At 32.8% G+C, this 17833-nt stretch overlaps 1 protein-coding gene across 2 annotated transcripts in view; it reads right to left on the bottom strand.

The window, feature by feature from the left end:
- The window catches only part of LOC119079962 (inactive serine protease scarface-like), a 48699-nt gene continuing 30866 nt past the window's right edge, over positions 1-17833 (bottom strand). For both annotated transcript variants that reach the window (XM_037188075.1, XM_037188076.1), the window contains exons 4-7: positions 1084-2265; positions 870-1024; positions 524-792; positions 1-455 (exon numbers count right to left, since the gene is read on the bottom strand). In XM_037188075.1, coding sequence (XP_037043970.1) covers positions 34-455; positions 524-792; positions 870-1024; positions 1084-2265 — 2028 coding nt within the window. In that variant the 3' untranslated portion in view covers positions 1-33. The remainder of the gene's footprint in view (positions 456-523; positions 793-869; positions 1025-1083; positions 2266-17833) is intronic.

Here is a 17833-nt window from a genome sequence, read left to right as displayed (position 1 = left end):
TTTTTTTTCTTTATTTTTTTTTTTTAAAGAAATTTATTGCCTCGGTGGCAAATACGATGGTGCTTGTGTCGAATATGCTAATTGTGATGTGCTGGGCTGTTGTGATTGATATGTCGGCCGATAATTCGGTTGTGCAACTGTTTGTCGCTGCTGTTGTGGTTGGGCCGATGGTGAACTCATTGTATTTTTGATCCATGGAACGTCCATTTTAGCGAAAGTCACTACCGTTGACGGACTAGCGCATTCCGTTTCCGCTGAATAGATACCCTTCAGAGTGTATTTGCCATTACCACTGTCACAGGCCAATGCACTTCCTGGATCCAATTGGCAGGCATCGGCTTGTGGTCGTCCACAACATGCTGTGCTGGGATTGTGTCCATCAACCGATGCTTGGCATTCGGATTGAGCGAGTGGATTGATTGGAATGGAATGCATCAGAGCACCGGCAGCATGGTCTGTTAGCGATGGAAACAAGACAAAAATCAAAAATATTGTTCGACCAAGTGGACAAGAAAATTCTTACATTTAAGAGCCTCTTTTCCCCATCCAGTGCACACACAATTGTCGTTCGGTGTTGGTTCACGGTCGTCAAGACAGATTGCGCCAATGTGCTTATCGAATTTCAACGGTCGCTCTAAATGCAATAGGGCAATGTCACGGCCGTACTTGTTCGATTGATATTCGGGATGAACTGAGATCGATTTAACGCGAATCGATTGGAAAGATTTTGGCTCTTCATCGCTACCCAATTTCCATTCTCCACCCTTGATCAATAAGTCGAATGCTTGAACACTGTGTGGAGAGAGAATCAAAAAAAATTGTTAGTGTCATTGTCCGAGTAGCGCCTGCAACAGATTTGTAAGACATACCCTTCAACACAATGAGCAGCTGTTAATACAGTATCAGCTTCAACGATAGCACCGCCACACAATAAAGTTTTTGTGGATTCCTTCAAGATCATCGCTTGCCATGGGAACTCGCCGAATGCAGCATCAAATGGACCGTTACCTTTGGGAACGGCGTTCTGGAAGTTAAAACACAAAATTCAGACTTTCATCTAGGTGATTCTCTCAATGAACATACCACATCACGAACGGCACAGACGTTCGATCCACTTGCAATGGGTTCAATGGAATTCTGTGGACTCTTGTCACGGCCGAAAATTTGATTTGGCTGATTGGTTTGTGGGAAAGGAGTGCGAGTATATGAATTTTGTGTCTGCGATGTTTGAGGAATTGGTAAGCTAAGTTGAGCCTGTCCACGAATAGCAACTAGTCCTTGATTCGATCCAGATGGAATGTTAATATCATTTGGTCGCGACGGGGCACGATTTCCGTTTCGTCTTTCTTGTTTACCATTACCGCTTGCACCGGGTTTGTACGAACCATCATCGAATCCCAAAATTGATGCGTTATATTGTCCCAAAATACCTACTGGCCATGGATCGACGTAATCTGGATCGCGGCAACACTTTCCAATGAAACCTTTCTCGACATTGCGACAATCAGAGAGTGGTACACGATAGATTTCTTGGTCCTTGGTGAGCGAAACAATCGATTTCGAAATGCTTCCTTCAGCTGTGCAGTATTGAATTTCGGTACAATTTGTAGCAGCTGGACATTGCGTTGGTGGTTCGACTGGAGCAGCATCCTGTGGCCGTTCAGTTGGACGATTTGGTCTGATTATGTTTTGGTTGACGTTGGATGGATTTTCAATTGGTTCCGATTTTTCGTCTTCGCCTCGTTCAGGTTTGTTGGGTGGAAGATAGTTTGTGTAGGGATTATCGTTGCTGGGCTCACCGATATGGTTGTCCTTTGGTGGAATATATTCCTCGCCCTTGAATGGTGCTGGTGTGGTTCGTGGTGGCACATATGGACGCTGAGTTTGGGGTGGAGCGTATGGACGTTGAGTTTGGGGTGGAACGTATGGACGTTGAGTTTGGGGTGGAACGTATGGACGTTGAGTTGTTTGTGGTGGAACATATGGCCGTTGAGTTTGTGGTGGTACATATTCACGTTGAGTTGTCGGTGGAACATATGGTCGTTGAGTTTGTGGTGGCACATATGGTCGTTGTGTGGTTGGTGGTGGTGGAGGGAATTTCGTTTTTGGTACTGTGATTACATAACCCTCGCTGGTGAGTACTTCGCCGGGAGTAACTGATGGTGTTGGACGAGGTGTTGGTCGAACGTCATTGGTAACTTGATTTTGACTTGGGAAATTGTCTTCGTAACGGCAACACACTTCAGGTGCGAAACATTTTTGGCTCTGCAAAAGAAAAAGGAAATTGATGAACCGACCTTAAATCTTCAGTGCAATAAAATCATTAAATTTCCGTCAAATTTTAACGTTCAGTTCATTTCTATTGTGCGTAACTGTTGATGTAGAAAACCATAAATCAATTTATATCGAGCTTGTAACTCGGTTGGCATTTACAATATGGAAATATTTTGAGAATTCCAACTGGAAATTGCTTTATTGTATCGAGAGTGCAATAAATTCTGTTCAAACTTCCTACCGCGAATCGAGACAATAAAAATAAATCTAAATAAAAACAGCAAGAGCTTAATGGAATGGCAAACGAAGATCCGTTTTACGCTCAACATTATGGATGTTTTGACTTTTTCTTTTGAGGTCGTGCCTATTTAAAAAAAAATATCAAAAAAATCAAAATTGGTGTACACTTCAGTGACCCTGAAGATGTTTAACTCGATTATACACATCGTGATGCTTTGAGAGCAAATAAAATATATCTCGCGCCAATATTTCGAAGGCCTCCCCGAAGATCGGTTCATAGCAGATACGTAAATATTGCATTTTGCAGACAAATCGGAATTTACAACATTCTTCCTATACGAGCAAAAAAACGTTCAGTTCAAAGAGAGTGACAAAGATCAACAACTTTTTCACCTACTTAAAATTTTATTGCTCTGAATAACTAATTAATTTACCGATTGCAACCAATTCTGGCGATAATTTATTCGATTTCGGGTCATTATTACCATCTAAATTAAGCTGAAATTTTTTATTGAAGCTGTGAAGTAGTTTGGTCGACTTTTGTCGCTTTGAAACATCTAATTCTGTTGAAAAGTCTGGTCTAATGGATAACTTAGCACCGAAAAATGTTTATGGAAATGCAATGGGAGTCATCATAAATAATAATAATCGTAAAAATATTGCATCAACAACATCCAACTACTTATGTTTTAAGTGTTCGAACATATCGTAGTGGTTTTAGCGAAGCATTTAAAGAGGTCAATTCGTTTGCTCTTTAAGGTTTTACATTATTTTGAACAATGTTCTAATGGAGGTGTAAGACGCTGTTAAATTTTACGGACATATTGCTGTTTACATTAAAGTCATACAAGGTACATGCACGATAAATTTGTTGGGAAACCTATAGTAATTTAAAAGTAAATTAAACGAGTAAATTCACCCAGCAAATAGTCGTAACTGTCTGATTGTTTAAGGCATAAATATATCGTAATAGTATTCCCTTCAAAAGCTTTTTGTATTCTAATAAAAATTCTAATTAAAATTCAACATAAGTAAAAGCTAGCTCAAAAACCACTCATTTTGAACTCAATTTGTCAGTGAAACCACGCCCATGTCACCTAATTTTGATGCTTTTCAATGTGTCATTGTTAATAGACGTTCTAATTCAAAGTTGTAAGATGCGCTAACAACAATGTTTCAATAACGAATATCACAAAGATGATGGCAGACTAATTCAGTGATTGTTTTCAATTAAAAATGTTTCGTCTGCAACCTTGTGATGTCGTTGTAGATGGTACAACTTAACACCTTTTCAACGTAAATATTGAACTTCCTTTAAGTCTTATAAAAGACAGTCAGACAACTGAAGCGTTAATCAATTAAAATCAAAGTCAAAACATCAATTCATTTTGTTTATAAAGAGGAGTTGCTATCAATTTTTATCGGAAAGTGAATGTAATCAATCAAGAGATAATCAACGAAAATGAAAAATGTAATCGATCGATTACGTGTTAACAGACTCATTTTTTTTGTATCTGTTGCTGGTCTCGTTATACCTTTAAGAATTTACTCCACCACCAAGCATATTTTATCCTTCAACCCAGAACGACCTAAATTTATGTGAAAAACGAAACTATAACACGACTGCCTGTTACTGATGCATAATACCATCAATCACCGAAGCATTTTTAAATACATAATACGTCGGTACCACTGTTCACGTAGACCGATTAACTTCGTTAAACTGTAATTTGCAAGAAAATCAATTACACTTAATAATATGTTAATAACATGATCATATGGATGAAAATGTATGAACGAAGTGGCCGACTATTAGCGAACGTTTCAAGATATTTGCAGATGCATATAAGGATCTGATTGTAGACAAGAGTGTTTGAAAATTTGAACAGTCCTAAGAGTAATAAAAAGTCTACAAAAGTTTACCTGCAACTATCTCTACAAACAAGGCCGGGAACAACTGCTAGACCTTATTTGTGAATCTATTTTTTTTTTCAATGGTACAAAAGTGAAATAGAAATCTAGATCCCAGCTAACCGAATCGTATGGTCTATGGTAAATATACTTAGAACTAGGGAAAATTTTATTTGTAAGACGAACAAACATCTCTGAGAAAAAACGTGATCTTCATCAGAAGCGAAATCAATATATTCATTTCCATTTATTTATTGATGTGCTTTTAATGCTCAAACAAAAAGTCATATTCGTAGAACATAGCTCACGAGAAGTAATCATTATTTTTGAATCTATTTGACGGGTAGGTATACAACTTTCTGTATCGTATTCACATGGTAATCTCCGTTAATACAGCGGCGACCTTCAAGTTCAATTAAAATTGCAAATATTCAATTAGATAATGTTGAGTTACTGGTACATTGTAGCAGAAAATTTCTACATAATGATTCATTAGTCACAAATCTTGATTTGAAGTTCATCTTGTTGAATATTATGTGTGTATGTGACCGACTAATTGACTAGACTCTGCTGCATAGTGGTTGTAAAATTCGTGATATTTTGAATCTCATTAATTTCACATTAATACAATGGTTGCGACACACTGGCTAAAGTCTACTGTGCAGAGGTAGGTTTTCGATTTTTGATATGTGAGAAAAAAAATCCGTCAAATAATTGTGGCAATAAATATCAATTATTACAAATTGATAATTCGGAATAAAAACATTTTTATTTACCAACAATTATAATCCGCGTAAATAACGGTTTTTTTCTCCTATTAATTTTCGTAGCTCAATTACAGACAACATAATTATACAAAAGACAATTTCACAATGAGACAACAAACAACTTTTTTTTTATCATCTCTCTTGCCAAGCGATTAGTCATTTTTGACATTATAAACAAACATAATGAAATTTATTAACAGAAAAAAAATGCTACGCGTAATGCACACGTATCAATTCAACAATGGGTTCATTAAAAAAACTCCTTCTACTTCTTCGTCTTCTTTTTTTTTCTCTCTCAAATTCATTGAATGCTTTTAATAGAAGATTTAATTCTGACATTGTCTGTAAACCATCGGTAAATAAGCGCCTTTATGATCACCATAATAACCGTATGGCCTGGCCAGCAATGAGAGATTGTGTATTGCAAGCAATATGTTAAATAGCAATACAGTGTTCGCGGCTGGCTAATAAATCTTCTTCTAAAACGCATATCGAAAAATGTTGGATAATTTTGCATATAATTTCAATATAAATTGCGTTAGCAATGGAACATTATATGTGTCAATGAGCATGGAAATTAAGAAAAATTAATTGTTTGTACATTTTTCGGATGTTCGAGACGTGTGGAAGGTTGCCAATGGATTGGTACCTTTAGGGAATTGATTTTTTTTTTTAAAGAAAAACGGAAATTAAGGATTCTTGATTGAATAACTTGACTGACGGTCATCATCTGTTATCTGTAACGACTCCAAGAATAAGCGACAACATCTGACTAATGAAGTCTCTTATAACAAAATCATGTTCAAAACAATTGAAGTAGAAGATTTGACATCAATATTTTCAATATATTATATTTAGATCAAATGAAGTAATAGATCCGATAATAAAACTGTGGATATGCTTGTCATCTGTGAAAGGTTAATACGTCAGTCGATTTTATCTACCGACTAAATTAATAAGGTCAATGCTATTAACAACCAATTTTTTTCTTGTTGGTACTTTTTTTACATTGCGTATTAATGCTACCGGCTGGACAAGTAGCAAGTTTTTACAAGTGGTAAGCAAACGAGAGAAGAAAAAAAAACTCCTATGCTAAGCCACATGTAATTTCTTTGGATGTTGACGATAAAATTTACTGCTATGATTTTTCGCCAGCTTCAAGCGACACTTTCCGTTCATTAAAAAATTTCTTGAGCGCAAAATTAAATCGGCCAAAATGATCGTTAGTCATAGCCAACGCGAAAAACATGTCGATGGAAAAAAAATTATATCATTGCTTTCATCATCACCATCACCCGATCGATCAAGGTTACATTATTATATAGAGATTATTCCTCAGACATTACCATTTTGTATCTCTCTAGATACACCGTAATTCCATTTCGACAAGGAAATTGGCTAAAATACACATAAAATACATTTGAAATTAAACGTATAATGCTATTTCGCTTTATAACATCCTCGAGCGACGTCTTATTACACAATATACAATTGTTAGAATGGCTGTTTCTGCCAAACGTCTTTGTATGTATACATATCTCGTATACTGGTTGTGTTATGTGATTGACAACAATCAATGCTCTAAATATAATTAGATAATTACATTTGAAAACATAATAGCTTTTTGCAAAAGGAACATAACATGAAAATGTGCAATCTGAAACACTTGTGCCAATGTAGTTAGATTTTACCGACTGTCTACACCTCGATATAGGTATATGTCAGATGTATGTGAAGCAAAGGAGAAATTAAATTTAGTTTCTTCCGAATGGTGCACATAAGGTGGATTGGTGCCATTTCGACTAGATGAAAAGTCCAAAACCAATTTGAAAAGATTTTGTGTATGTAAACGACACAAACCGGCTCTCAACATAAAAATTTTAATAATTTTTTTTTACTGAATGTCATAAACTCGTGTAAACTAACTAGTTTCTTGGCGAAATATAATCTTTTAAATGATCCATATCTCTACTCCCTTGTGTGATGTCGAATCAACCGAGGAGAAAAAAACCGATCAAAACATTTTTATTACATTCACGTCCACTGTTACAAACTGTTATCCGAATGAATCAGAAAATTGTTCATGAGCGCAGAGTTAAAAAAAGACATGCTCTACATTAAGCACCGTCTTTTCCATCAGTTATTAAACTTGAGTTATATAATCACATTCATCAAAAGCTATTAGCATAATTATAAATACATGAGCTGAAAGCATCGCAGAAAATTCTGTTATAAATTCATATGCAGAGCGGAGACGAGTTAAATAAAAAAGAATTCACACAAACACGGATCTTGTCTATAAAAGTTCAGATGTGTAATAAAGCACAAGAAAAAAATGAGATTTTTTTTTCTCCTAAAATAATTATAATAATTATTTAAGATCACAGCAAGGTCATTCGAGTTAGTTTTGTTTGTTATGTTTTTTTAACGTATGAAATTCTTGGGACGGACAGTATGCTTCGAAGTTTTATTTTTAAAGATGATTTATTGGAAATTTAAATCACCATCTCAATGGACAATGAACGTACACCGAAGACGATTTTTTCGGTTATGTTTCGTATAACATTTTACCGATTTGTTTACTTTTTTCTTACAATTATTGGATGTAAATTTGGAGAAATTAGTATACCAGCTACGGAATTGTATTGTGTAAAAGCGACTGATGTTTGCAATGTAAATATTATGCTTGTCTCGATAATATCAACAAAAATAATCTCGACAAACAAAATTTATTTACATAATTTAAAGGAATATAATAGATGGAGGAGAGAGTAATAACAACATGTGAAATACGAGACGCACTTTATCTCCAATTCATAATAATAACAAGTCGATTGGAGAGAACTGTAAACCATTCAAAAATTCAACGAAACTTAACAGAAAATTGTGCAAATCACAAAGGTTAAGTTCATAAATTTCCCACCCGTATGACCTAATTGCAGATTACATTTTCCACATCATCGACATTATATTATACAAACCATTCGGTTGGTTGGGTTTCACAAATGCCTAACGAAATTTCTCATTCAAACAAATTATCAATAAATTAAAATAATAGCAACGTAAAATAGCAAACGAAAAACGGTTACAGCACTTATAAAATACCAATAATACCACATACGCACAGTCATGACACTATACACTCTCGTGAATGCAAAATAAATAGAAAAAAAAAACAACCAACGAAACAAACAACCTAAACCGAACAAATTTATAATATTTCTTTCACTATATGACCAACAAACAAAAAATAATGTATCTGCACCATCGAACACAAAATCCAATAAACAATAACATTTTCTGCAATATTAACCATGTTGCATAATCGATGCATTTAACAAGAACCTCATCGTTCAAACTGAGAGAAGCGGTTGCAATATAACGCATCAACAATGACAAGCATAACGTTGTGGTGTGGTTTGCTTCTTTTTTTTGCTTGGCTCTTTTTTTATTCGGTTTTTAAAATATCTTGTCGAATTTCATTTTAATAATGTTGCATATTTTATTGCAATAAAACTCGAAATGATGTAGTAAGAGTAAATTACTTAAAAGCGAAAAAAAAAACGGCTAGTTCGGTTACATTTATACGAGTACAATAAATCGATGGATGATGATAATGATTTGCAGATTTTTTTTCGTTTAAAACGAAGATGCGATGATCAAATATATTGTTAGTTTTGTAAAGAAAAGTAAAGAAGAAAAAAAGAGGAACATAACTATTGAATGCGGTGTGGTTTGAAACATCATCGATTAAACCAATTAGCTTTTGTTTTCTAAACCGAACCAAGTGCTTTAAGTGTGATGCAAGATTTTTTCTTCTCTCTTTTCCAATATTTTTTTTCATTAATAATTTTTTTATAACAAGATCTAGGTCGAAAAATTAAATTTATTTTTGCCATTGACATAATTTTCATTATTTTTTTTTCTTTATGGAGCTCCACCAAATATTTTTTTTATTAATTTTTGCATTATTTGCTATTAATGGTTTAAATATATTAGACGACTTTTTGTATTGTATTGTGTGTCCCACCCACCCACGAACAAGGTCTGTTATGCATAATATTGTATTACAAACAACAACATTTTTATTCTGATTTTGTAAATCAAAAGCAATGTGATCTTCAAAAACTTTTTATTTTATTTTTATAATCGAAATCAATATCGCCGCACAGAAGATTTATTCGTTGATTCCATTAAGGAATTTAGGAATTTCTAAATAAGGAATTCCGAATGGCAATGTCAGCATTTTGAATGGTATTGTTGTTTTGTTGAAAGACGTTCAATAGAAAACATTTGGTGGCTAAACAACATTCAATTCGACTATTTGTGCGGTTTATAGTTTCACCCATTTAAAATAATTTGTTCGATCAATAAATTGAAGTCCGAACATTTTTAGCAGTAGCACATTCATTCATCATATACACGGCACAGAAATGTCATTTTCTATTGAAAAGTTGCTGAAAAGATAATCTTTGCATAAAAGGAAAAATTGTAATTTAAGTATTTGCATTGGCGATGTTGTGTCGCGTCTCTTATTTAGGAATTCTTCGATCAGATGACATTTACAAAAATTTAAAAACATTTTGCATGCAAACAACATTTCCTTCTGAAAAAACATATTTCTCATAACCTCGTTAATTAAATCAATCAAGGTAGTATTACGCACAATATCTATATATTCGCGTTCAATTATTTGATTTCCCTGAGCAACAGAAAAAAATACCGCGCGACTGTGCGACTATTAGTTAAATTTTGCGCATGAACATGTGAGATTATGCGAATTCAGAAATCAACATTTGCCTTAAATAAAATGGATATTTGTCAGAATTTGTAAACAGTAGTTTATTTGCACGTTCAATTATGGAAATTAGTTTGCGCAGAATTTCCAGTATAAATTTAAAAAAATTGAATTTATACCGAACGATCAGGTTTCATTTTGACATAATCGAGCTAAATTTGATGTTTATCAAATATGACGAAGTTCAGGTTTAAACAATCAATCATTGACGGAATAATGCAAACAGTTTGAGTGGATGACCTAATTCAGAATTGTAAAACGGCATTTCACATGATACGTCTACCGTTTGTAGGACAAAAAAACACTGTTTTGGATAACAGTTGATCGAAGCGACAAGCGTATCACAACATAATAAATCTGTCACTTCTTTTGTTTAACGTGTCGCTTATTGATTGGTACAAAATCTTTTACTTCGTTTGTTATAACACACTTTTTGTACGTATATAAAAGGACTACAGTCAGAGTTCATTACTGATTTTGACCATCGATGCCGAAAACAGGTGACCAGTCGTTCTCAAAGGCTAATTTGCGTTTGGTTCTTTAAAAAGAGGGTGAAAGAGGAAGGTTTGACAGTGCAAAAAACAAGAAATCCAGTAATGTCTAGCTAAGAAGAGTACCAACTTCTGGGACCATTCGGTATTTTGTAAAATTGTTTCCGTCAAATTTTCTTGGTAAAAATATCAACTGTCCTAAAGTTGGCATGTAAGCGAAGTGCTCTAATCTAATCGCTAATCGAAATCGGTTATCCTAAAATCAAATTTAAAAAAAATTGAGTACAAAATTTGCGAAGTCATGAAAGTCCTCTAACAGTTTCTATTCTCGACTTCAACTAATTCAGCTAACATGAAAAACTTGGTTACTCTGCAAAAATTCGTTTTTTCCTCGATTCTTTACTAAGCACAAATAAAAATTTTTAATCGATAATAAATTGTTTGATGACCGCAACAACAGAACACCAAAAAGTTCAATGCAGACAAAAGTGTTATTTACGATCCCACTCGATGTCAAAAATGAAGATGTGCTCAGCATTTTTCGAAAACACCACTTAATCATTTTGTTTGCGCTATTGATCAACAAGAATTTTACTGAACCGAAGAAAATCACACCAACGGAAAAAAAATAGTGAGCAGCTCAAATTAACCAACATTTCGAGAATTTTTTTTTATTTAATCACAACGATCCCGGATTTCGCATTTTATCCGAGATATCCAAAAATAAAAATGCAAAATAGAATTAATCTTAGCAAAGAACGGTATATTTGTGTGTACAAATATATCAATGACGCATTTCTCATAATATTCTGCGCGGTCGATGGTATCATACTCACAACCATCTTTGGTGTATTATTATAGTGTGTACGGCCGCTGTTCTGTTCATAATGTTAAAATAAACAACAAAAAATTGTTGAGATGATATCGCAAGTTCACGATGTTGTTTATAGATAAGAAGCACACAGAAAAAAAGTCAAAGTGCGGTATTTTGATTGTCTAGCCATTTGAAAGGTGTGAACTAAACGTGTGTACCTATAACGTATTCCGTGTAATTGAATGAGGCAATATTATGTTGTAAAGAATAAAATGCAATGAATGGTATAATGAAACGTTGAAGAAAGGGAACGAAAATTATTAATTTAATGAACAATAGATTACTGTTAGATATACGTACGAAACTGTCTTAATTCAATGAATTTTATGAGACTTAATTGTTTCAGGCTTTTGATTGTAGCAGATCTTTGATTGAAAGCTTTTGCAGATTTTTTCTCAGCAGAGTACAAGACGAGTGCAAAAACAAATGAAGTACAAGATCTTCATTTACTCAATCAGTCATAAAAATTATTGGAAACCGTAAACCGGGAAATTTTTCGGAAGATTGATTTCTGGAAAATACATCCTTCGCCGAACCGGGAATGTATTATTGGAATTGGATATCAATTTTCCAATCTTTGATTTTCGGGAAATTTGTACTGGTTTCCGGGTAGGAATAGTTATTTTTGTAACGGATTCTGAAAGGCTTTTTTAGCGAATGAGAGGTTTCCAGCACGAGTCGGAAGCGAAGTTAGCATAAGTTAGAAACAACGATTTTCCCAAACCACGAAGGAAATGCTAATTCAACATTAGTTAGGAAAACCTTATTTCCATGTCCAATCCCAATAGTATATGTAAGGTGTTTGGTTCTAACATTAAATACATCGAGGCAAGCATCGAGGTGTCTTTGCCATGGACTGATGAGATGGAGGTATTTTTGAATGGCATTGAAAAAAGTAGAAAGTTGCATCTAATCATTTCACAGATCGAAACAGTAGCAAAAAACAGTCAATAGAGATCTTCTCCTCCGAAATGGAAATGTACTAGTGAGACCGTTTTACATTGACGTAAAACTTAAATTTAGCGTTTCCAATTCTTTACAGAAATCAGGTTTCTTTGACGACTAAGCTTCTTTTAATAGAGTTGTTGTGGGCCCTGTATTGATTCGATTATTTAATTAAAATTATTGTTATTACATCAACAAATCAAATTTCGAAGCTTTTATGTATAGGCAGGTATTCACAGTTGAAAAGCGGATTTTCTTATTGTTTCTGCGAAACACATGTTAATTGGACGGATGGATGAATAAATTTACAACTTAATTTTACCTATCTTGATTGAAATCGCATTTTAAGTAAACAATAAAAAACAAAATACAAAGATTAAAATCTGATGAAAAAAATTAAGCCAAAAGCATCACTCATCTTATTTTACTTTTAATATTATGAAAATGTACTGACGTGTGAATGAATTTTGATAAAAATTAATATTTAAATATCATTACAATAATTGCTTTATGGCAGAAAAATGTAAATTAAATTAATGTTTTTGTGATGGTCAGTCTTTTAGTTGTTGTGTTTTTTGTCGATTCTTTTTTTTTACCCCGACTGTCGTTCTTTTTTGGTTAGAAATATTCTCACGGAAATGAGTTGGTTGATTTTTCGTTGTAATAATAATGATAATGAAAATTATGATTTGTTACAAGGAGCAACTTCTTCACGGAACAAGTTTTTTTTAATGTAAAGAGCCGAAAATGAATCGAAAGAATGGCAACAATTTCGATAGTAGAAAACAACTACGAACCACTATGACCAGAAGTCTCAATCAATCAGTAAAAATGAAGAAAAAAGAAATTCGACGATCATAGCGAATTTGTTAGCTCTTATTATCTAGCTCATTCAGTTAGGTCAAACAAGGATTACGTAAAATTTATCAATTTAATTGTTTTGAAATACAGCCGCGCTCATTTATTTTTAAGATATAAATTAAAGAAAGAAAAAAAAAACTTTTTTCTGATGAATTATTTTCGTATATACAATTCATCATCACTTTGCCAACGAAAACATCAAATAAATTCAATCACCTCTATTAGCCTATTATGTATTATAATGTTTGTCTATTATGTGCCGAGCTCTGGCTCTATTATTCAATACATAATTTGAATATTTTGCGATATATTAATTTGATCGCTTAATCATAACGCTTTACGCGAATCCAATCAATTATGCTAATATTTAATATGTATGTGGTGTGTGCCGAAAATTAATGTCAGTTTATTTCGTTTTATTGTATTTATTGAGTGTAAAAGCATCGTAAAATTGGTATTTAAAGTTAACAAAATTAATACTTGTAAGCAATTTGTTTATTGTACTTTTCGATTAATATTTTTTTACGGATCCGTGTTGCGGATTATGAGCCATTGACGCGATGGATGATGGTTTCGATTGAAATTAAGAGCATTAAACGTTTTTATGTAGAAACTTTGATGGAAAAGATTTAATTTTAATTGGATTAAAAAAGTAGCACCCGAGCCAAATCTCTACACGATTACAAACAAGAGACTATTGATGTCATTTAGTGTACAAGAAAATCATTAGTTACTGATGGTGGTGCTTCACAAATGTTTAACTTTGGACCTTTAAAATTTACTCGGATTGAGGAAAGTTTAATCAGAAGTAAAGACAAAGAATTTTTGTTATTTCAACATTCTACGGAATTCCGTAATTTCTAACGGAAAATTCTAAGACCCAGCAACTGCTGGTGCTTTTTAAAATTTTTTGAAAATCGGTTTAAAATTCAGAAGCAGTTGCTGAGTTTGAAGGATTTTCCATCAGACCTCCGAAAGTTACATCTGAAAATCAAGATACAAGTATTTCAGCGACTGCCACAATGTGAAATCATAGCATGTGGACCACGTAAGTTTGTATATCGAATCATAATCTTTACAGTCCAATGACTTCTAAACTACATTGCTACCAAATGGAGCTTCGCAAAGACAACATAGATAAAACATGGGAAGTCCTCAGTATGCTAAGCCAATTTTCGCACGAGCAGCAGATTACTATGTTAATAGTCCAATATTATCTAGGACATCAATAAATGTTAAACTTCTTTAGTGTTGACGCATTTCTTCAATAAAATCTGTTTTAAATTAAAAAAAACGTTTTCTTGTCTAAAATTTTAAGGTGTAGCCCGCGTACAGCTTTACATAACATTAAATTAATATAAATCAAAAGATTTTCGCTTTTCAAAAAAACAGCGCGATGATACATAATTACACGTGTGCTGCGTTTAACATACGTTGTCCATTTATTGTTTATCGAAAACTACTTTAAGTTCAAAGTTATTTTATTTAATCGATTGTTAAATAATTTATTGATCAATATTCCGTACGAGCCACTATGGTGACCTTGATGGTGTGGTTATTATGGAATTTATGATAATAAATGGGTATTCTAAATAATAATAATAATAAAAAAAATCAATCTACAAACATTGATCGTATACGAAAAAATGTTGATGATGCCTGTGCTGTCTGTGGAAGCGCGTTATAATGGTAAATAACCGATCCTTACCAAACACATAAGTGCGACCAAACAAAACTTTTATATAAAAGCAAATATAAAGTTTTTTTTTCTTCTCATTTTCAATATAATGTCTACTGTCGTGTAATTTCATTAAATTCGGGGATTATGTAAATTAATTAAATAATTGTATAACTTAATTTAAATATTTGTTGTAAAAATATTTAAAGAAAAAAAAAATAATTCAAATGAATCAAATATTATTTCTGTGAAATTGATGAATGTTAACATTACAATCGCATGTTATTTTCCACTAATGAGACAACCGTGGATGTTAGAAACTAGAAACACATTATTATCTCATCGTTTCGAAGCGTTTTTGATACAGACATTTCGTAAGAAGTGCTTCTTTTCGGTCTATTCTGTTCTAGGTTCAGTCTTCGCGAATGATTTATGACACAAATTTTCAAAAGTTTGTCGTATTATCCATCTGTTTCTAATTACGAGACACGAAATCTATGCAAAGGAATTATCACTGAACTCTAGCACAATTGGTATTGAGGAGGATCGCCGAATATACTATTTTGTATGACTAGGAACAAAAAGACGAAAAGTAGAGCTTCGTTTGAATTTATTTGAACCGATGCGAAGCCGTGGCCAATAAAAACAGTAAAACGAGACCTTCCATTTTTATCCAATTACAAATATAGTTCGCTTCGCTTGTATCGGCAATCTCACATTTAGTGAGTAAAACGAATTCAATTCATAATTGAACATGAACATCTAGGCAGTTTTTCCCCATATAGAAACAGATATTGATGGAAACGGGTATCGTGGCGGTACGGGTAACATAATTTTTTGAATGTTTTGATCGAAACTCATGTCGCATGCGCCAAAAATCAAAACAAATCAATCGCATTACAATTACATTTACTATCGACAACTACATCAAGAATATGTGATCAACTCTGGATAGTGTTGTCTTATATAGAGGAATGAAGTAACACAAATGAAGTAACAGATTTAATTGTGATGTGTGAAAGGTTAAACTGTATGTACATTAATATTGGCTGTAACTCACATGATAATACGTAAACTGGACATGATTACTAAAATGAAATTCCAACCGTTGGCACGGCTTAAACGTTTACTTAAAAAAAGAGGTTTCATCTACTCGAATTTTAAATAAATTATTTTTACTTTCTAGTCGCCTAGTTATTATATTCTGGTTTGAAAACATGTTTCGGTCATCATTTATGTATGTCTTAACGTTTTTTTTTTCTTCAATGAAGAAGGCGAAAATAGCGAGATAACTCTGATGCAATCGAGACGAAAACCAATTTAACTTGTCTGTCTGAAGAGATCATTTCATACTATTTAGAAGTTGCCAAATATTTTTCGCGGGAATATAATTGCTTTAGTGTGACTCGAAATAATAATGAAAAAAATAATAAAATTTACAAAACCAATCGTATCCGCATATAATGATGGGAAAATTCATTTAATGTTAAATATTTGCTTGCTGAATTAATAAATTTTGTTTCCCAAAAGCTTGACTGTTACATCATTTAGAAACAAAACAGTGAAGAAAAAAAAAACACGAGTAGTAACCAGCATGGACGTAAAAATCTTTAAAAACATCAAACATGTCGAACAATTACAATTTTTTCAACGAAAACATAAATATTGTTGAAGGCAATGTTATAACGTTTTTCGGTGTCAGGCAAAGAGTTATATATCCATCGAAAAATATTAAAATTGAACCAAAAAATATATAATCAAAATAATCGTACGTCGTACATACCGCGTTGGTTATATACCCGAGTTAATAATTTTATCCAACTTATGTAATCCGATGAGTTATGTTTGTTTAATCGATTTTTTATGAAAAATAAAATAAAAAAAAATTAAAATTTAACTTTTCTTAATGTATTGGCAAGGATGTTCGTTAACCTTTTGAATAAATATCTTTTTTTTTTTTAAACAAACCAACCAAAATCCATTTTCATTTTTGTTATATTCATACCGACTCGTACGAGTTTGGTTATGAGTTTCAAGAATATTTCAAACGAAATTTCAAGCCAATATATATTCGGTATAATGTACCCAGAAACTTTGTATCAATAACGGGTCGATTTACCGATTTTTTTTTCTCTCTATCTTTTCACATCAATCGATCATGATCGACATTATTTTGATATGACCTATGATCCGACCGTGTTATTGCCAACATATATTTCCATTAAATTGAATCATTTGATGTGCATATACACACACATAAAATACTCAGAAATATAAATCCATTTATGACATTTGACACATAAAAATATTTATTACGAAAATTGCAAATATAATATTCAACGAGAGGTACAACAAACAAATAAACCAAAAAAAAAATCAGACAAATTTACATCGTGTAATAGAGAGAGAGGCGTGTGATTCGATATCAAAAATTGAACAGCGCTGATAGATCCATTAATTGTGCTACATTTGCGTATTAGTTGTAACGCTTATGATCAACTTGTGATCAACACACCGCCATCCAATTAGACAATTTTGCAATATAACATGACAAATCTGTTTATTTTATGACCATCATTACCCATTCTATCTATCAAATGGCATTTATGCGAAGATTTTCTTTTGAATAAAAAATTTTATTCAAAAAATTATTACAAGTATTGTTGATTACGATTATATACGAAGTGTCGCAATGGAAATATCACTAACTGATTTGCTTAAGAAAAGACAAACTTTTTGTTTGTGTTGTTGTTGTTGTTGTGTGTAACTTCAGTATAATATGCTAAAAACATGAAATTTCAATAGAGTTGCATTTATTTTTGCTGAATGTTACAAAAAAACAACAATTTAATTTTGCTGTTCAGTCGGAGGTGTTATACGTAAAAAACATGTAAATAATTAATATAAAAAGAAAACCGTGAACCTTTTCCATGTGTATCCTCACCTATGTCATCTATTGTATCTATCGTTTATATTATTGTACTGCCTGACTGA

The sequence above is a fragment of the Bradysia coprophila genome, unplaced genomic scaffold (assembly GCF_014529535.1).
Source record: "Bradysia coprophila strain Holo2 unplaced genomic scaffold, BU_Bcop_v1 contig_350, whole genome shotgun sequence".
Lineage (NCBI taxonomy): Eukaryota > Metazoa > Arthropoda > Insecta > Diptera > Sciaridae > Bradysia > Bradysia coprophila.
This window is presented reverse-complemented; position numbering and strand designations above follow the sequence as displayed.